We start from the raw sequence: 21,559 nt of genomic DNA, 5'->3' as shown, positions 1-21,559 counted from the left end.
TTGGGTAAATCGCAGTGCATCAGTGTGAAGGCGGCCTTTTTATAGGTGGCTCAGGACAGTAAGGGCTCAGGGCTTTACATTTGTGGTTTGGGGATGGGTGATTTTTAACCACCCCCCCAACCACTGGTGTAGCATGAGGGGTCGCAGTGGCGACTACCTGGCCCATGCTCCAGGGGACCCGTGTGGCCTCCTTGTCCTATTCTGTTTTACACTTGGACAGGAGGGGGATGGTGGGGGTGAGCAAATACAGGAACTGATCCTCTCCATTATTCCTCCTGCAGCTGCTAAAATCCATCTTCTCCACCTCTCCCTCCTGCCAGCATTCATCTGCTGCAGGCGAAATATGTTCATTATGCTATTCAAAATAAAAAATGTGAAATTCTGAAAAGTTTAATTTCATTGTGGCCTGTGACCAGTTCGCTCTTCAAAATGTTTAGCACCCCTGATGTAAAGCATATCCTAAAGTATTAAGTGTTTGTATTGCTCCAGCTGATGAAGGTGATGGAGGTTTAGGGGAAGGTAAGCTCATCACTTTCACAGGTGTAAAATAGACAATTTTAAAGGGTGACTACAATAGTCACCCTTTAAAAATATCAAGCACTTTCATTCCTGTTAATAAGATGATTTATTTGTGATGCTGAGGCCCTCCGACTTCTTTGGTAGAAGCCTGGTTTATTTTCTGTGTTTCCTGCCTGTCCATCATACTGTAGATAAAATAATGAGCCTCTTGTGTTTGTGAACAGGGGCAATTCATGCATCTTGACCTCTTACTATCTGACATTGTCATTTTGTCTCCTTTAAGTTTTGATTTAAGTCTATTTTCTCCTCCTTAGTACGAGTTCAAAGCGAAGAACATCAAAAAGAAGAAAGTGAGCCTCTTGGTGTCTGTGGATGGAGTGAAAGTGGTCCTAAAGAAGAAAAACAAGGTGATAGACATTTTACTGTGGGGTAATAGTAAATTGTCTATTTTGGTCAGAGTAACCAGCATTAAATAACAACGTTGTGTTCATTTTTAATCATACATTATGGATCTGATTATCATATTATTGTTATTATCATTATTAACTTTTTATTAGCTCATTTATGGTTTCATCATAGTCTGTGTAACCCCATAGAAAGTAAAATATAAAGTGAAAAATATTTTTCTTTTGAGTTAACAACGATTTATATTAATCTTTTTATTTTTAAAAAGAATCCTAACATCTATATTGTAAAGCGCTGAGCATATTGTAAAGCACTGAGCAAACTGTTGGCGCTTTATAAATCCTGTATAATAATAATAATAATCTTACTGAAATATTGATCAGAGGTTGGTCTAGATTAGAAGGTTGTAAAAGATTTTTCCTCCCTCCTGAATCGTTTATTGCTGTGTCTATTTTATGTACTTGTCATTTGTAGTGTATTTGTGTATTTATGATGTGTTTTATATATATATATATATATATATATATATATATATATATATATATATATATATATTCCCTATCCTTCTTTTTCCAGTGCCATTGGAAATGATGGTGCTCTGTATGATAATCAGTATAATTAGTTGGCCATATTGTCCCAAATAAGGTTTGTTTGCAGAGGGATCCTTATTTCCTGAATTCTCCTAAATTTGGATCATAATTTCATCCAAATTATTTTTAATTTGACTGTGAGCAGATTCCCATGTGTGTTGCCAAGGATTCTTTTTAGGCGAAAAACGCAGTGGAAATACATTTCCCTTCTAGCAGACATGTTGTTACTAGTATTTGGTGCCATTAACTGCAGTCAGTGCAATAGATAGTTATGATTTTTTTCTTAGGTCCACTTTGAACAGGTCCTGAGAGCAACAAGAGCACTGCCGTTGCTGAGTTCTACAGATGCTAGTTGCCTGGCTGTCATACTGATCCTTTGACTTCAAGTCACTAATTTCTAACCAGTATACAACTAAAGTGTTTTGACTTAAATCCAGCTTCCTTGACTTTATATGTATGCCAGGTCAGTGTCTTAGAAGGTATTGAAGCCACTGATAGAGCGTAACTGAGCAATAGCATTTTCAGAAAGCGATTCGAAATGACCGCCTACATGTTTCTCTCGGGGAATGTTCACTTTAAAGTGTTCACTTTAAAGTGTTCACATGGCGCAGGGTGCCTCCACCGCCACCCTGCGCCATGTGCCTGTCGTCTGCTCACGCTGCTGACGGCTTCCGCTTTTTAACCTAGGCCTGTGTATGGCTTCAGAATAATGCTGCCTACACCGCCACCCTGCGCCATGTGCCTCTTTCGTCTGCTCACGCTGCTGCCAGGTCCATACTGATTCATGGCCCCTTGTACCGGCTCCTCATGAACGTGGTTCAGCGGGTTTGCATCACTTAACGGCAAATCGTTGACAAACGCTGGGACGTTCAGTGTTGTGCGCATTAAGCCAGACACCAAAGGGCAGCAGAGACCTGTTATTACTCGCTCAAGCATGGCTGAACAAAACCAGTCTCTACCACAAATTGGACCCAGACCTGCCCAGGGTCTCGTAAGTAGATTGCACGGAGGAGTAGAGTTCGTTATTGGAATTAACTGTGAGGGACTTTTAAACCTAGGCCTGTGTATGGCCTTCAATTGAAGCTGCTTCTGCTCTGCCACTCTGCCATTGGACTCTTGATAGTCGTCGACTATCAAGAGTCCAATGGCAGAGTGGCGGAGCAGAAGCAGCTTCCATTGAAGGCCATACACAGGCCTAGGTTTAAAAGTCCCTCACAGTTAATTCCAATAACGAACTCTACTCCTCCGTGCAATCTACTTACGAGACCCTGGGCAGGTCTGGGTCCAATTTGTGGTAGAGACTGGTTTTGTTCAGCCATGCTTGAGTAATAACAGGTCTGTGCTGCCCTTTGGTGTCTGGCTTAATGCGCACAACACTGAACGTCCCAGCGTTTGTCAACGATTTGCCGTTAAGTGATGCAAACCCGCTGAACCACGTTCATGAGGAGCCGGTACAGGGGGCCATGAATCAGTATGGACCTGGCAGCAGCGTGAGCAGACGACAGAGGCACATGGCGCAGGGTGGCGGTGTAGGCAGCATTATTCTGAAGCCATACACAGGCCTAGGTTAAAAAGTGGAAGCCGTCAGCAGCGTGAGCAGACGACAGAGACACATGGCGCAGGGTGGCGGTGGATGCAGCAGTATTCGGAAGCCAAACACAGGCCTCGGTTAAAAAGCGGAAGCCGTCAGCAGCGTGAGCAGACGACAGAGGCACATGGCGCAGGGTGGCGGTGGAGGCAGCAGCAATGGAAGGCCATACAGCACCCTATCACAAAATGGAACCCACCAACAGTGTAAGGAGACCTGAAAGTGGCACATGGCAGAGTCTGGCGATGAAGTCAGCAGCAATGGGAGGCCGTACAGGGACCCATGACACACTCTGGACCTGGCAGCAGCAAGAGGAGGCGGTACAGGGGCCCATGGCAGAGTGGCGAAGCGTAAGCAGCTTAAATTGAAGGCCATACAGAGGCCTATGTTAAAAATAATAACATGTTTGGGGCATGATTCATGGCGGATTTAGTCAGTTGTGTCAGGAACTGGTGGTTTGAAATCCAGACTAATCCACGCCTGATTCATTTTCACAAACGTGAGTCTCTCCACACTTTGGGTGGACAGTCGTGTCCTCCGCGGAGTTACAATACCTCCTGCCGCACTAAACACGCGCTCCGATGCCACGCTACTGGCCGGGCATGACAGCCTTTCAAGGGCAAATTCAGATAGTTGGGGCCAAAGGTCAAGTTTCGTTGCCCAGTAGTCAAGGGGATTGTCTACCTCGGTTGGCAGGGTGCTGTCCAAGTAGGCCCGAGCCTGTTGTTTGAGGTCCTGCTCCAGGTCCACCTGATGCTGCTGCTGCTGCGGCTGGTTAGTAGTTTCCTCACTGCGCTGGTGAAGAAAGCTACTCATCATCGACTGCAGACTGAGGCAGCCGCTGCTGGTGGAGCTGCCACTGCTCCTACCACCCCACCCCTCCCCTGCTGCCATGGCAGCGGAACGCGAGCGCACAGGGCCCACAGTGTCTGAGGATGGACGTTGGCGCAGAAAGGCAGAGACCAACTGACTACATAGGTGGTTTTTATAGTACTTTATTTTGGCCTCCCTCTCAGCAGGTGTGAAAAAGGCCACCATTTTTGAACGGTAGCGAGGGTCCAACAAGGTGGACAGCCAAAAGTCATCCCTCTGTCTGATGGTTATTATTCGGCTGTCGCTACGCAAGCAACCGAGCATGCTATGGGCCATTTGTGCCAAGGAATGCGAGGGACTCCCTGCCTCCATCTCCACAGCATACTGCCACGGTGCGTCTGGGTCCTCTGTCTCCTCCTCCTCCTCTACCAGATGCTCCTGCTCCTCCACTCCTGTCCGCTGAGTGGAAAAACCACCCATTTCACTCAATAATTCCTGAGCACCAATGTCCTCCTCTACCTCCTCCTCTTCTTCCTGTCCTGCCCCCACAGGGGTCATGTGGCGTTGAGATCTGTGCGCCACGTCTACCGCACCCTGACCAGCCATTGTTAACAGCATTTGTTCCAGGACGTGCAACAGAGGAATGACGTTGTTCATCCCATAGTCCTGCCGACTCACGAATAGCGTGGCCTCCTCAAAGGGCCTGAGCAAGCGGCAGGTGTCACGCATGAGCTGCCAATGGCTGACATCTAAGTTACACAGGGGAGTACCTTTATCCGCTTGTAACATCAGGAAATCGGTGATGGCCTTTTCGCTGTTCGTAAAGGCGGTCTAACATATGTAGGGTTGAATTCCACCTTGTTGCAACGTCGCAGATCAGGCGATGCTGTGGAATTCCGTTCTGCCGCTGCAGCTCAAGGAGGGTGTGCTTTGCGGTGTAGGAATGGCTGAAATGCATGCAAAGTTTACGTGACATTTTAAGGATGTCTTGCAGTGGGATGGTGGATTTTAGGAACCGCTTGACAACCAGATTGAACACGTGAGCCATGCATGGCGCATGGCACAACCTTCCTTGACGCAGAGCAGACACCATGTTCTTTCCGTTGTCGGTCAACATGGTTCCGATTTTCAGTTTGCGCGGAGACAGCCATCTGTCGATTTCTCTGTTCATTACACTCAGAAGTTCCTCCCCTGTGTGACTACGTTCGCCAAGGCATACCAGGTGCAGCACAGCGTGACACCGTTGCGCCCTGCACATGTGATATGCCGGTCTGGTAATGGGACTTGGCACGGGGGTGGCGGCTGAGGACACGGCGGAAGAAGAGGTGGTAGAGGCGGACATCTTTGCTGGACCAAGGACGTGCAAACGTGAAGGCAAAAGCGGCGTGACCTGTCCAAGTTGCTGGTGCGGCTGTGCCGGCACCACGTTCACCCAGTGGGCCGTAAATGACATGTACTGTCCCTGACCGTAGTTACAGCTCCACACGTCGGCGCTGCCGTGCACTTTGGCAGAGACCGACATGCTCAAAGACTGGCCCACCATCTCTTCTACATGTGAATGCAGGGCTGGCACTGCCTTTTTGGCGAAGAAATGCCGGCTTGGCACTCTCCACCGCGGCTCGGCACAAGCCATCATTTCTCGGAAAGGTGCTGAGTCCACCACTTGGAAAGGGAGGGACTGCAGCACCAGCAACTTGGACAGGAGGACGTTCAGCTTCTGCACCGTCGGGTGCGTGCTCGCAAACTGTTGTCTCTTGGAAACGGATTCCAAGAAAGACTGCTGACGGAATCCGTGAAGAGGAGTAGCAGGAGAAGGAGCATCTGAACGAGCGGAAGATGCCAACGAGCGACAACTCCCCTCAGCAGAGGTGTTGGAGCCTTGACTGGCTGATAGAGGGCGATTGACGTCGGGTGACGGAGCAAGTAACGGAGCGGGTGATGGAGCGGGGGCTGGGGCAGGCAGAACCGCCGTATCTTTATCACGTTTTTCCCAGGCCACCGAATGGCGACGCTGCATATGCTGACGCAACGCTGTAGTCCCAACATGGGCCCCCTGGCCACGCTTGACTTTCTGGCCACATTGTCGACATACGGCTACGTTTACTTCCTCGGGCGGCTTGACGAAAAATTGCCACACCGCCGAGTAGGAAACTTTGCCCCCGCTACTCCTCACTGGCTGACTGCTACTTCCTCCGTGCACACCGGCACCACTACTGGCCGTGGTGGTAGGCTGCAGTGGAGCTGGTGCTCTACTCCGTGGCCGTTTGCCTCCACTGACACTGCTGCGACCCTGCTGCCTCCTGGGCAACCCACCGACTGTTTTGCTCGCTGGCAAGCTGGCACCCTCTTCTCCTGATGATGCGGAAGCAATAGCCTGATGACGACGAGGCTGCCAAGTGCGATCAGCCTCATCATCATCAATTAGGGTCTCCGCGTCACTACTAGCCCCCTCGGCTGCGTGTGGGTCAGGAGACAGACCTGTCTCTAGACCGGCTACCGAGCCACTCTCCTTGCCAGTACTTCTTCGCCTGGCTGCTGAAGAGGCGGATGTCTCCCCCCGTTCCTGACCGCCCTCTGTTAGCTCTTCCTCACTGTACAGTGGGGCTGAGCCCACAGCATGCGATACTTCGCTTGGTGAGGGAACACCAAAGGACAGGGGCAGGTAGAGGACACGTGATTTCAGTGGGCTTGCTCCCGGGCCATGCCAACTAACGGTTGTGTCTGACGTACCCACCGACCGTTGGCTGTAGGTGTCAGAGGTGACCTGGGAAGAGGAAGACGACCGAGTCAACCAATCGATGACGGCAGGGTTGTCGGTGGAGACACGACCGCTGGATGACACCGGGAGCACTGGCCTCTGGCTGCGACTAGTGCTGCCTCGACCCCTTCTTCTGCTGCCACGTCTGCTCGCTCCTGAAACATTGCCTCCTCTGCCACTCCTCTGCGTGTTGTCTGACATACTCTTTAATTCAATAGTGGTTGTGAAGCAGAAAGTAACGATTCTGTGTCCCTGAGCAAAAATTCTGTGTCCCCGAGTAACGATTCTGTGTCCCTGAGTAACAATTCTGTGTCCCCGAGTAACGATTCTGTGTCCCCGAGTAACAATTCTGTGTCCCCGAGTAACGATTCTGTGTCCCCGAGTAACGATTCTGTGTCCCCGAGTAACGATTCTGTGTCCCCGAGTAACGATTCTGTGTCCCCGAGTAACGATTCTGTGTCCCCGAGTAACGATTCTGTGTCCCCGAGTAACAATTCTGTGTCCCCGAGTAACAATTCTGTGTCCCTGAGTAACGATTCTGTGTCCCTGAGTAACGATTCTGTGTCCCTGAGTAACAATTCTGTGTCTGTCCCTGAGTAACAATTCTGTGTCCCTGAGTAACGATTCTGTGTCCCTGAGTAACGATTCTGTGTCCCTGAGTAACGATTCTGTGGCCCTAAAGTCTCTGTGGCCCTAACTCTGTCCCTAATACAGACAGGTCTGTCTCTCTCGAATGACCGGAGGCTAATGGAGAATTCTAAAATGGCCGCGATTTATAGCTCCACCATTACACAGTGCTGGCTGGCTGGCTGCTGATTGGCTAATGCGATCACATGTCATGAATGAATGCATTATGGATCAGCGCGCCTTGTCTGCGCGCCTTCCCAGAGATCACCGCTCCGTCGCCACACATGTCGCCGCCATTTTTGGGAAAATTCGATTCGTGCATCCGAAGTTTGCTAATTTTCGGATTCGGCGTGAATCGAATTTTTCCTAATCTTCGAAACGAATTCCACTTCGCCATGTTCGATTCGCTCATCTCTAATTGTAATAATTATAGACCATCTACAAGATAAAAACAAAACGGACATCTTAGCCATAGACAAAGTTAATGCATGCATATAAAACAACCAGTAATACACATTTTTGTACTATTTCTCTCTATTCTGCACCATTTTTACTTTGCTCAGCAAAGTTATCCTAGTGCTTTTGTTAATTTCCTTAGTTAATTTCCTAACAATACCCTCAATAGCTTTTATAGACACATTGTTCTTTCAGGACCTCAGCTTGTCCAGCATAACACTCCACCTTGCCTTGTTTCCAAGGATGAAGAAGAATGTACTCTTAGTTAGACCAATCCATTTATGGGGTAATATGTTATTCCATGAAGGAGAATTGCCAGCACTGCCTCACTACTCCTTCCTCCGTTGCAACTTTCACTAAGATCACCAGTGTGGGCAACCAGGGAGGGTGGTGACATTGCTTTCCCTGTCACATGACAAGTCTTGGGTCTAGCAATTGGCTTCTATATCTGAGCACTGTCACCAGAGAGGAGGTGGCATGCTTCTCCATACCTGGAAGTAAAAAAAACAAAAAACCTTTGGCTTTAGATATGCGTGCAGGGTATGTATCTCACTCCCTACAAAGAACCCCCTTCAACACAATTATAAACATGGCAGACATGACATCACCATCTGCCATGTTTATAATTGTGTTGAAGGGGGTTCTTTGAAGGGAGTGAGATACATACCCTGCATGCATATCTAAAGCCAAAAGTTTTTTTTTTTTCCCGCTTAGCATGGTGAAAAAGCCTGCCTTTTAGTTTGCATGGTTAAAAGACTTCCTATCCCAAAGATACAGAAAGAAGTTAGAGGAAATCTCTCCAAAGTGAAGGAAACCAACTCTTAGACTGTTGTCACCAGAATAGGTGACAGCTCAGAATGTTGGACATTTTCTGTCCCAGTGATTGGCTTTAGGTCTACTTAAATGCTTTTATTGCCTATATTAATACTAATGAATCCTTTATTTCCTGCACTTCTAGCCCCAGTCCAGGGGACTCCAAACTTTCTAAACAAATGGCCATTTTACTGTCGTTAAGATTTTAGGGGGCCACACTGTGAGAGAAAACAATGCCCTGTCTTTGGTATTAGGGAGAGAAGTAGTTGGTGTTAGTGGGAGGAATAGTGCGCCATCATTGGTGAGAGTGGAAAGAATAGTGCCCTGTTGTTGGTGTCATTGGCATGAATTATGTCCCATGGTTGGTGTCAGTGGGAAGAATTATGTCCCATTGTTTGTGTCAGTGGCAGGAATAATGCCTCAAGGGCCAGATAAAAGGCAAGTAAAGGGCCACTTCCAACCCCTGGGCCACAGTTTGGAGTCTGCTGCCCTAGTTGTGTAAACTTTTTAAATTTTTAGAGGGTATGAGCCCTGGAGCTTGGTCAGCTATAAGGACCACGTCTGTTGCCAGTTGTCTATATCCAATTCAACGTCATTTGTGGTCACATTGCACCAACAATCTTGGAAATAGACAACTCCTCAGATGATGTGCTATAGAGAAAGATGCAAGCTATTACTTATTAGAATTTTTGTTTTATGTATATGAATATAGTGCACTGATACAATGTAAAGGTTACTGCACCTTGTCCTTGATCTCTGTGCTTTTTTTAGTCCAGATATTTTGTAATAGGGCATGTGGTGGACATAAAAAAATGGAATTATCGGAGTAAACGTTTTACTCTTGTTGCAGAAGAAAGAGTGGGCCTGGGATGAGACAAAGATGCTGATTATGCAAGATCCAATCTACAGGTTAGCATTTGATATGTGTACCTATCACCAGTCTTTACTTTGTAAACAGGCAGCAAATAAAATAACAGGCACCTAGTGTCATCCATTTTTCAAAGTACCTCGGGAATCTTTTGACGTTGACTTTCACCTGCCTTCACTAGCTTCCCATACCTCACCGATGGTCCATCAATGTGATGGGAGACCATTCTGATAAAAACTGAGATGACAAAGAGGGTATACCATAGCATCAACCTCTTGATTGAAGTCGGGATTTGCTTTGAATGGCACTCTGTATAAAGCTAATAATGTGTCCAAACATTTGGAGGCACTTCCTATTACATTTTGTTGCCAGTTTAGTTATGTAAAACTAGTTACAAAGTTTTTTTTGGTTTGTTTGTTGCTTTGACCTCCAGGATAAAAAAGGAAAGTACCTCCCCCTTATTGCAATGCCGCATTGTCATTTTACCAAGCTGTTGCAATGAGTGCAGAAGTCTGTTCAGCATTGACCTACATCAGGAGTGATTACTGTAGCTGTTCCTACTGCTGTTCAATTATGTGCTATGTTGTAACATATACTACAAAAAAAAATAACAGCTCACATGTAATTGGTTGTTGTGGACAACGTCTTTAGACTACATTTTTTTTTTGTTTGTTTGTTTTTTTGAATACTTGAGGCCACCCGTTTAAGAAGCCCATTTGTTTTGAAGAGGGTTTGACCTATAGTTGGCTGATTTCACCTGCTGCGCTCTTTAAAAGTTCAAATATAATGGGACTCTTAGAGCTAAAAGGTTATTAAAGTACTGTGAACAGTAGCCTCTGAGTCTTATTTGATGTGGTGATTTTGTAGAGGATTAGTTTTTGGAGGTAATACATTTTGAGTAATCCATTAATCTGTTTATTATTATAATATTTTCCATTCCATTCTTTTCTTGAAAAAAAAAATAGAATATTCTATGTGTCTCACGACTCCCAGGATCTCAAGATCTTCAGCTACATTGCTAGAGATGGGTCCAGCAACATTTTTCGCTGCAATGTCTTTAAATCCAAGAAAAAGGTACGTCGATGATATGGCATTTTTTATTATTTAGTGGTTCCCACTGCAGTTTTCTATTGAACACCTGCTAGGTAATATTGTAGATGAATGTCCTGCACACACTAGATGAGTCATAACCATAAATCAAATTGGTGCATTTGCAAGCATGAAGTTGCATGCACAGCACAATATTTAGGTTGTTCAGGCGTTTCCCAGCATGTGTTCCACTACTCAAAGTGGTTGTAAACCTCAGATATGAAATCTGAACAAAGGATATACCTTTGTAGTGTGCGCTTGCTACAATTACGACAACGTGCCATTTTTATCTGCTGCTTCATTCCTTTGCTCTAAGAATGAGTCATTTCTGACAAGTTTTCCTGACACCAAGAGAAAAATGGTGACAGGAGAAGGACTTTCAGCAGATTGACAGGCTCAGCTCTGTTGCTGTGTAAAGGGGTGTGTCCCCATTCCTTCCATTCAGCCCTCAGAGCTCTCCTCACTGATTTAACCTTAGCTACCTGCCCCTTGCTTTTTGGAGCTGGGAGATCCTGTGTAAATTCTACACTTTGAATGGATGTAGGGGAAAAACAGCTGCAGATAAACAGGTACAACTTGTGTAGAATGATTTGTTTCATCTTTGTGTATCATCTTTGCACTTGTTAGTGTATAGTTAGTATTGCACGGCCCAGCATCGAGGTGAATTTACTAAAGGCAAACAGACTGTGCACTTTTCCCAGAGCTTAGTAAATGTGCTAAAGCTGCACTTTGTAAATAATACCCAATCAGCCACAAGGAAAATAAAATAAACACCATATATATTAGCACATGATTGGATGATGGAAATCAGCAGAACTTTACCACTTTTACTAGGCTCTGGGGAAAATTAGTGCAACTGTACTTGTAAAGTGCACTGTCTATTTGCCTTTGGTAAATCCACTCTACTGCGTCTGTCTTGTTACAGGAGTGCTGCTGATTTTTTTTCTTCTATGCTGCAGGTTAACAGACACCATTGCAAGTTTAAAAGCAAGGGGGTTATAACTTGTGCTATGGGATGGTTGCATCTTATTTTGGGACATCCCTGAAAAATATCCCCTCCCCAGTGCTAAAGAACATGCAGACTATTCTCATCTTGCCGAGAGATGCACAGTAATGATCTGCTGTATGCCATAATGGCTGCTGTGTGATGCATGTATGTGACCTGGATTTCCTTGATATAATCTATGCATTATCACAATACCTATGAGGTTTCTGCCAAAATGACCACAGGTTGAGTTTTTTTCAAGCCTCACTAAAGAATCAATTCTCTAATAATTAAATACCACATGTAATTTTGAGTCAAAATAACTCGTGCGGTATTTAACTCATGAACGTACAGTTCACAAAAAATGCATGTTAAATATAAATGCTCCATTAGTTACATTTTTTATTTTGCTGTTTTAACCTCAGTTTTTGCACATTAATTTAAGGCAGTCAGAATCTCTAGTTGCAGCATGAAGTGAAACAATTAGCAGTGGTTTTCCTACCACTGCTAAATTTGACAGTTCAGCTCAGGGCTGCAGGATGTTAAGGAGCCAGCACTGGCATCCTAACAACTGTCACTTATCCAGAATGTAAACAAAAGAGGCAGCAGTTAAAAAAAAAATTAAAAACTGAATGCGGCTCCTCCCCAATCCATACTAGGACCTTTTGTTTTATCTTTTTTCTTTTTTGGCGTGAGCCTTCCCCACCCAAAATCCATACCAAACCCGAAGATCCTGTTATGGATTTGGGAGGGCCAGGGACTGCACATGATTTATATTTGTTTTTTGTTTTTTTTTAAGGTCTTTTCTTTACACTTTGCTGTTAGTGGGGTATCCCTGCCGACAACAGATGAGTCACTGGTTGTTAAGGACATGGCAGGTGCTGGCTCCTTAACTGCCAGCTATTCACTGGTCGTTGGGGATACCAGCAAGTGCTAGTATTTATTAAATACCGCGTACCTAGACTACGACTTATTTAAGGAATGTTTTTGTTTACTTTTTTGTGAATTGATCTTTAGGCTAGGTTCACACCTATGCAGTTTTCCTTTGATCCATTTCTGCAGTGCTTTTTGCGGTGCGTTTTTGATGCGTTTTGCGTTTTGTTTTTCTCAACTTGTTGCTGGGCAGAAAAAAAACGCAAAACACATCAAAAACGCACTACATGCTTTTCTGCAGCGTCTCCTTTGAAGTCTATAGTACCAAAAGTGCAATGTTTTCCATTTAAAAAAGTCCCTGACCCTTTCCAAAAAACGCACCGGGTGAAAACGTGGAGATGTGAACCTGTTCCATAGGAAATCATGCTGTGCATTTCTGAAAAACGCAAAACGCAATGGAAAACGCTTAGGTGTGAACCTAGATTTAGACGGGTTTATGTGGTATTTACCAAGTGTTTCTTTTTTTTGCGGTAAATACTGCATAAGCCTGTAGTGAATTTACATTTTTCATATCACATAAGATATTTCGGTTAAATATGTCACATGACCTAAATATCTTATGTGATATCCTTATGTGAACTGACCCCATAGTCTATACAGTAATTGTGTTTGGAGGAAAGCAACCTGATTCTCCCTATGAGTACAGCCAATAGATGGTGTCATTGATATGTTTTTTTGCCATTCCTCGTTTTCCAGGTATAGTAAACTCCTTAGGGCACAGATAGCTATGGAGATGTGCAATTAGAAGATTTCATCCTTCTGCATTCCACTTATGGAAAGATGAATTGTGAGAGGTTGCTATGGGTTGATGAAGTTTGGTTTAGTTACTCATAAGCCCTTATGACTGCAGTAGCAGCAATAATTGTGTTCAGGAGGATTTTATATTAATCTTTTTTACTTATTGTCATTATCATTATATGAACAGTTTTCATGCCTTACATGATGTAATGGTTTCTGACTCATACAGTAATAAAAGCCAGTGGCCTCCAGCCGTTCTCCTTGCCATTAACTCTCTATAAAGACAGCATAGTCACTTGTGACTCTCAGCCGCGCTTCCCTGTTGTTTACAGTGCGGTGTCTAAGAGAGTCTTGGATATTAAAAGGAGAACATGGTGGTCCCTTATTTCATTACTGCCTGTTTCCATGGAGAATTTAATATCTAAAGCTCCCGGGTCGCAGCTAAAATAAATCTGTCTGCTGAAGTTTGTTTTTCTCGTTGCGGCTTTCGGACATTGTACGTCGTGGAAAGGAACGTGTTCCGGCTGAACAGAGCTAGTACATTAATGGAAGAAAAAATCTCCCTTACCAGCTACGTTCTGCTTAGTGACTGCAAAGTCCAGGAAGGAAGTTACCAATATGAAACTAGTTTTAGGGCGAACTTCACTTCTCAATTGTAACTTGATTCTGTAATATCCGGGAAATGTTATTAAATTATTGGCACATCTCAAAAATGCCTTTGGGGATTTATTGACTGAGAGAGATGCACTGCAAGAATATTGCTTTCTGAATACTGAACCTAGTTCTGTCTATTCATACAACATTTTCATCCATAATCATAGATCAGGTTTATGTCCCTTTGTTTACATCCCGTGTAATACAAAAAGAAAGAAAATGTTGTTCCCTTTCAGCAGCGCTGAAGGCTTCTTACTCCCATTCAGCAGGCATGCTCCATCTTCCTCTTATTTCTCCTCGTGGTTCTTCTCCACCACCCTGCCTATTCTCCTTTGCAGAAAAAGACCCCTTTGGTTGCTGGGGTGGTAATTTGTTGTGGGGGGTCCATTGTTGCTGGGGAGGGGTCCATTGTTGTGTGGGGGATCAGTTGCTTATGGCTGCAGGGATCTACTGTATTTTACTGCTTTTCTTGTTATCATTAACACATTACATACAAATTTCTTAGCACCACAAAATTTGTGGTTCCGTATTCTTTAAGAGGAGCTGTACTAGGAGGTGGAACCAAGGTATGGTGCTTGGAGGTGGGTAAAGGCCCCCCTCTACCCACCTCCAAGCACCGTACCTTGGTTCCATCCCCTGCACACCTCCAGACTAGGGGTGACTCAAAAGGTGGGGTGTTCCTGTACCAATTCTCCATGGAAAAAAAGCTCTGAAGACACTACATGCAGCCCACAGGGCACACACATTCTGAGAACTCACGCAGGGCACAAATAGTCTGAGAATACGTGGTGTGTCCAGAATATAATGAGACCAAAGGTTCTACACTCGAGAAGGGCTTTATGAAGGGAGAAGCTGGCCAAGGTCACTTGAGTGCAGGGGCGGACTTACAACTCATGGGGCCCCCGAGCAATTGGGGATCATGGAGCCCCTGTGTCCTTGCCCAAACTAAAAAAGGCCAATGAAAAAGGTACCAGGGGCATCCCATGGGGCCCCCTACTGATCCCTGGCTCTCGGGCAGTGTCCGAGTTTCCAAATGGTCAGTCCGCCCCTTCTTGGGTGGGGTGTCAGGTATATGTTAGAACACTGATCAGTTGCATTCCAGCCCTGTCAAAGTTGAGGCATTTTGTTTGTGACACCCTGTTTAAGTGCCTCGTAATAAGAAAAATGCAAGTGAGTTTTGGAACAGGGAATACAATTTTGTGGGAAATTGGGTAAAAGCGCATCAGAAACTTTGGAAGTGGTGAAGAAAGCTTATGGAGAAGGTGCGCTATCATCTGCACAAGTGTACCAATGGCACAAGGCCTTCAAGGAAGGATGACAAGGTGTTAAAGATGAACAACGATCAGAATGCCCCTCTTCATCAAAAATGGAACAGAATGTGGATGCAGTGAGGTCTGTTCTCAGCCGTGACCGACGGCTCACTATCAGAATGATTGAAGAGGAAACGGGAATTACCAAGTCTGTTGTTCATGAAATTGTGATTCAGGATTTGAACATGAGAAAGGTGTGTGCAAAACTTGTTCCAAAGAACTTGTCACCTGATCAAAAAGAACACTGTCAACTCATTTTCAAAGACCTGTTGGCCCGCTTGGAAAGAGAGCCTGATTCATCACGACAGTGCTGTCAGAGAATTTTTGGCTGAAAAACACATCACCTGCTTCCCCATCCATTGTACAGCCCTGACTTGGCTTCTTGCGACTTTTTCATATTCCCAAATATGAAGAAGGGTTTGAAAGGACACCATTTTGGTAGTGTGGATAACGTCCAAAGAGCCACTACGCAAGCTTTGAACGCCATCTCACTTTAAAACTTCCAGGGATGCTATAAAAATGGAAGAATCACTGGGATTGTTGTGTACACTCACAAGGTGCAAACTTTGAAGGAGACTCTGTTCAGTTGTAACATTTTTCAATAAAAGAATTTTTAAAATATAATTCTAATTACTTACTGGACACACCTCATACTTGGAGCACACAGGGCATGCACAGTCTGAGAACACATGTAACGCGCAATCTGAGAACACACGTAGCATGCATGTTACATGCCTGATGAAGGGGTCCTGCGAGACTCCGAAATGTTGCCTTGCTGTAACTATGTGATCGTTCATTCAAACTTCTGGACCCATATTGGTGATCCTCAGAGTGCTGGTGACATTCTCCCTTGCTGATTCTTTTTGGTTCCAGCCCCCACTTATACACACAGCCGAAACGTGTGCGTTTGGATTGTACACTTGCAATGACACAGCAGATCACAATGTAAATACAGTTGCCAGTTATCAGCTGCACTTTCCTCACACTGTCAAATGTGACAGGGGAGATCTGCACTAATAATCAGGGCCGCCCATCAGTGCCCAACAGTGTCGCTCATCAATGCCCAGCAGTGTCACCAATCAGTGCCCAGTAGTGTTGCCCATCAGTGCCCAGTAGTGTTGCCCATCAGTTCCCAGTAGTGTTTCCCATCAGTGCCGCCCAGCAGTGCCATCTGTCAGTGCCTTCAAGCAGTGCTATCAGTCAGTGTCACCCATCAGTGCCGCCTATCGGTGCCCATCATTGCTGCATATCAGTGCCTCGTCATCAGTGCCCATCAGCACCGCCTCATCAGTTCTTCCTATCAGTGCCCATCAGTGTTGCCTATCAGTCAGCCTGATCAGTGCACATCAGTGAAGAAGAAAAATTACCTGTTTGCAAAATTTTATAATAGAAACAAAGAAAACCTTTTTTTTTTCTTTCAAATGTTTTGCTCTTTTTTCATTCACAGTGCAAAAAAACAAACCCCAGTGGTGATTAAATACCACCAAAAGAAAGCTCTATTTGTGTGAAATAAAAAATTAAAATTTCATATGGGTACAGTGTTGCATGACCGCGCAATTGTCATTCAAAGTGCAACAGCACTGAAAGCTGAAAATTGGCCTGGGCAGGAAGGGGTATAAGTGCCCGGTAGCCAAGTGGTTAAGATGGAGCCCACATGCTATGCAAACTGTCCCCCTTTCATAACGTCTGTATACTAACCATGTTTGCTTTTTGGCATGATTTTCCATTCACAAGACATATTAGATTAAAAAAAAGTAAAACACTTTTAGGTAATGGCATTTTTTATTCTATAGAATTTTCCAACCCCTCCTTGAATCTGTTTACAGGTAAGCCATGGAAATGCTAGTTCCTACAGCTTTCACGTTGTCACTCACCCCTACCGCTTGTTTTTTGTTATATGTTAGTGGGCAGATACCTTCAACTCAAAATGTCAAAGATGATGGTTGCTTAGAGACCTCTTTCTTCATGCTTTCTTAGAACTCGGGCTGTTCCTAGGTAACATAGAAACCCATTTTATTACTGATGTGTTCAAGGCGCAGTAATCCATCACTATGCCATTTAGCTGTGGTTTATAACTTTAGAGCAGAATTGTCTAGCCTATGGCCCTGGAACTGCTATGTCGTCTGTGGAAATTCCATTGTCTGAACTGTAAACATTGCTCTAAGCATATTATCATTGGAAAACCATCATCAATTCAGTAATGAGATCAAATATATACTAGGATACCCATACAGGCATCGAATGTCCTGCTAAATCGCTGGGAAGTCTGCTCTGTTGGTAACATCCAGATCAATAAAAGTTGATTCTTTGATTTTTCTTGAAGGAGTCTGGAAGTAAATTGTTGGCTGAGCAGTGCCTGCATCCATTCAGATATAAGGACTTTTCAGGCATTCTGACAGCCGGAGGTGGGAGATTCTCTTATGTACACTAATTAGCATGGATGAGGGAAACTCTTTCCCTGATCCCTGCAGGCTGAACAAAAGTGTATGGCCGCCTCTAGTCTCAGAGGTCTAACCACTGGCTTTTTGAAAGAGATTCTGTGAGCAGTGCTGACCAGAGGAAAGCTCATCTGACTACATGTTGGTTGGTGGAATGAAAGCTGCTTCTCGAAAGCTGGGACTAGAGAAGAGGAGGATCTTGACTTAGACTTTTAAGGAGTAAAAGTGGAAGCTCAGGTTGGCAAGTATGCTATTCTGTCCATTGTCTAGCTGTTCTATACGGGGGCGGACTGACAACTCATGGGGCCCCCGGGCAATAGGGGATCATGGGGCCCCTGTGTCCTCAAAAAAGCCTATGAAAAAGGTACCAGGGGCATCTCATGGGTCCCCTACTGACCGCGGGCCCTCGGGCAGTGCCCAAGTTTCCAAATGGTCAGTCCGCCCCTGGTTCTATATTGACAGTCTGTTCTCTTCACCCCAGGGTTTGAGTGCCCTATCAAATTTCTGTCACTGGCTTAAATTGAAAGACAAATGTCAGTTAAACAGATTTCTCTCTTACAAGATTGCTAACATTTAAATATGTTCCAATAATTGTTTCAGCTGAGCGGATTTAACTAAGCATGTTGTGTTCCATATTTTCTTGGCAGTCCATGAGCATTATTGCCCTAGTTACGACAGATTTATTAATTTGGACTACATCAGTTCTGTTATGATTTTTCTGGTTCTTGACAGTAAATATTGGCTTTACAGACCTATCTTAACAGATATTTATAACTGGATATACAAAACAGATATTAATTAATTAATTAATTAAGAAATTAATTTTAAGGTTGTGTTGATTTCCAGGGAGCAATAGTTGTGTGGGAAGTCAGTTCTGATTATTTTGATACCCTGGTAGCCAGAGGTCATGCCCCTATTATGAGCCCTGGAGATAATAGGTATAGTAAGGTACAGCTTAGCAATGTGATTATGCAGACCTTTAGTAAGCTAAAAGGGCTAACTATTCCGCAGAGTCCCCCGAAAACAGTTCTGTTTACAGGCAGTCCCCGAGTTAAGTACATTCGGCTTACGTAATACTCATACTTACGTACACTTCCCTCGGGACCGGAAGTCAAGCTGTCAGCATTCTTGTGCAGCAAGCTGATAAGAGACTAGCTGATAAGAGACATCAGAGAGACATAAGAGACAGAGACATCCATTGCTCGTTACTTGTGGGGCTAGCAGTGTCTGCCCACTATCTCCAAAGTGATTTAAGACTGTCTGTCTGCACCTCCGGGGAGAGGAAAGGAGAGGCTGTCAGGCTGCTCACTGAAGTGATCCTCCGTCTGTGCAGGGGGGAGGGGGCAGCGTGTGCTGTGTAAAGGAGAGCAGAGTTCTCTCTGTAACCTTATTACAAAAACGTAATCTAATATCCTGTCGTTTGGTTAGTAGTTAGTGCTTATAAAAGTGCCTGATTCAACTTATGAACAAATTCGACTTATGAACAAACCTACAGTCCCTATCTTGTACGTAACCCGGGGACTGCCTGTATAATGAATTTATGCTTTGAATGGAATCTTTCCATTTGCCAGGCTTGTAGACATAGCAGCACTTTCATAAGTGGCTCCATCAGCTGTTTTAAACACATTTTTCCTTTTCCAAAAGCAACCAGCTCAATATCTACCTCTGTATCTATAGGTAATGTGGGGAAATTAACTTTTAATGTTGAAAACACAGGAACAGGCATGCAAACAGTCAGCAGGTGTTATTAAGCTGTTAGAAACCAGGTGTAATCTGATGTCAAGCTGTTTGTTCTGATTTTTGAGGATCCATGAGAATGAATAATTTCACATTACCAGCAGCGATCTAGATTAAAGACGGCTTGTTTTTAAAGCTCTCTTACTGCTTATTAAGAATATTAAGAATATGTAAATAATATAAAGTGATATTAAAATCTATTATTTTTATTTTAAAATAGAGGTTCTACTTACCTGCTCTGTGCAATGTGATTGCACAAAGCAGATACGTAGAATCTTTTTTTTTTTTTTTAATAAAAAATAAGGTTTTAGTATCACTTTAAACAAATGGTCCCTTACGTCCTCTTGTGAAGTCCCCTGCTGGCACTCTGTGCTCCTTCTTCCTACAGGTGTGTCCAAAGCAAGTTGTGTGCTATGGTGGCACCCATACAGGCGCACTCTCAATCCGGGCTGTGTGGGTCCATAGACACGAACAGCATGGCTTGGCATGTTACCCCAAAACCAAAGATTCCTTTAAGATGTTGGCTTATTCCTACAGTTCTTGAAAAACACAGCCTGTAAAAATTGTATTGAAGCTTTTGTTTACCTGATGATCCGGCCATCTGCCCTGTTCCCGTATCAAACTGACCACGCTAAGCACAAAAGCAGATCTGTGCTGACATGGTCAGTTTGGGTCCCTGGGATCACTGCTAGGAGATACAGGTATGCTGTGCCCCTGCATGGCATGCCTGTATCTCTTGTAGTCAGCTTTTTGGCCATGCCTCTCTCTCCCAGGCCTTCTGTGTTTTGACTGCAGCGGGTACGAGTGTGGATCTTCTTTATGGGACATACACACAAATGGAAAACATACTTCCCTGCTGTGTGATGTCACGGTATGCCCCCTCACTTGCTGTACACATGCCCCCTGCTATGAGGAAGGAGGCTGTGCTGTCCTGTAGCTGCGGGATAAAAGTTAAGAGAAGGTACAGAACAATTATTTTGAGTTACAGTAAAATCAAGATGGCCGGGTGATTTAGGTGTGCTGTGTTATTACTGATTATAGGCCTCGTACACATGGGCGCATTAAAATACTCCTGTCTATACTGGATCTTTCTGCCAGGAGATGGCAATAAATTATCTGTAAAAAATGTGTTTTGGCACATAATTATGCGTGTCTGGCGTTGAGTGTAAACGCATTGTACTGGCCAGAAGATTAGTTTATTCTAGCTACGGGAATAAATGTACGTGTATATGGATGTAATTGTGTATATTAAATCATGCTCATAAACTTCTCTCTGAATGCAGCTTTGGGGCTTTTGTTTTGCCTGTAAATACTACTCCTAAAATGCTGATCTAAATACCCAATGTGCATGGTCACATAGGCTGACATAGAACTGCGCTTAGAGGTAAAAAAAAACAATGCTGTTCACCTGTAAAGGCGGCTTTTTTTTATGCCAATGTGCATGAGGCCTTAAAGTAGTTGTAAAGCTAGAAGGTTTTTTACCGTAATGCATTAAGGTAACAAAACTTCTACGTTCTGCTCCAATCCCCTAAATACTTACCTGGTTGCAATGCAGCACTGTGCATGAGAGCAGAGGCTCTCTCCTGTCTCCGTCTCTCTCTCTCCGCCTAGGCTCTTGTTGCTGTCAATCACAGCCAGTGGGGAGGGGGGCAGGGCAGAGCTGGCTCAGGACGAAACCTGCACAAGAGTCCCATATATAAGGAATATATATATATAAGGAATATGTTATAATAATAATAATATATATATATATATATATATATATATATATATATAAAAGGAACACTTTTGCAGGCTTCCTCCTGATATAGAAAATGTGTGTGTGCGTATATTATTATTTATTATTATTATATAGGATTTATATAGCGCCAACAGTTTGCACAGCGCTTTAGAAAATTAAGGTAGACAGTACAGTTACAATACATTTTGGTACAAGAGGAAACAGAGGGCCCTGCTTGTTAGAGCTTACAAACTAGCAGAGATATATATATATATATATATATATATATATATATATATATACAGTTTTGTTCAAAATAATAGTAGTCAGACATCACTAACCTGATCAATCACTGTTTTTGGTAGAAATTTTATTTCTACATGGCAAATAATTTACTAGCAGATGTAGAAGAGTAATAGAAATCCAACAGACCCAACAGTCATGACATGCATGCTGCTGATTCTGTGTCATTGAATCACTAATTGAAAGGGGCATGTTCAAAATAATAGCAGTGTGGA

General features: G+C 44.1%; 1 protein-coding gene across 1 annotated transcript in view; it reads left to right on the top strand.

The window, feature by feature from the left end:
* LOC149467559 (carboxyl-terminal PDZ ligand of neuronal nitric oxide synthase protein-like) overlaps positions 1–21,559 on the top strand; it is a 154,224-nt gene that overhangs the window by 97,452 nt on the left and 35,213 nt on the right. The window contains exons 3-5 of the mRNA XM_089671525.1: positions 834–926; positions 9,420–9,478; positions 10,403–10,511. Of these exons, the coding sequence (XP_089527651.1) occupies positions 834–926; positions 9,420–9,478; positions 10,403–10,511 (261 nt within the window). The remainder of the gene's footprint in view (positions 1–833; positions 927–9,419; positions 9,479–10,402; positions 10,512–21,559) is intronic.

This window comes from Staurois parvus, unplaced genomic scaffold, assembly GCF_062004578.1.
Source record: "Staurois parvus isolate SC_StPar_1 unplaced genomic scaffold, SC_StPar_1.0 ptg000106l, whole genome shotgun sequence".
NCBI lineage: Eukaryota > Metazoa > Chordata > Amphibia > Anura > Ranidae > Staurois > Staurois parvus.
Note: the sequence above shows the minus strand (reverse complement) of the source record. Positions and strands in the feature narration are given on the sequence as shown.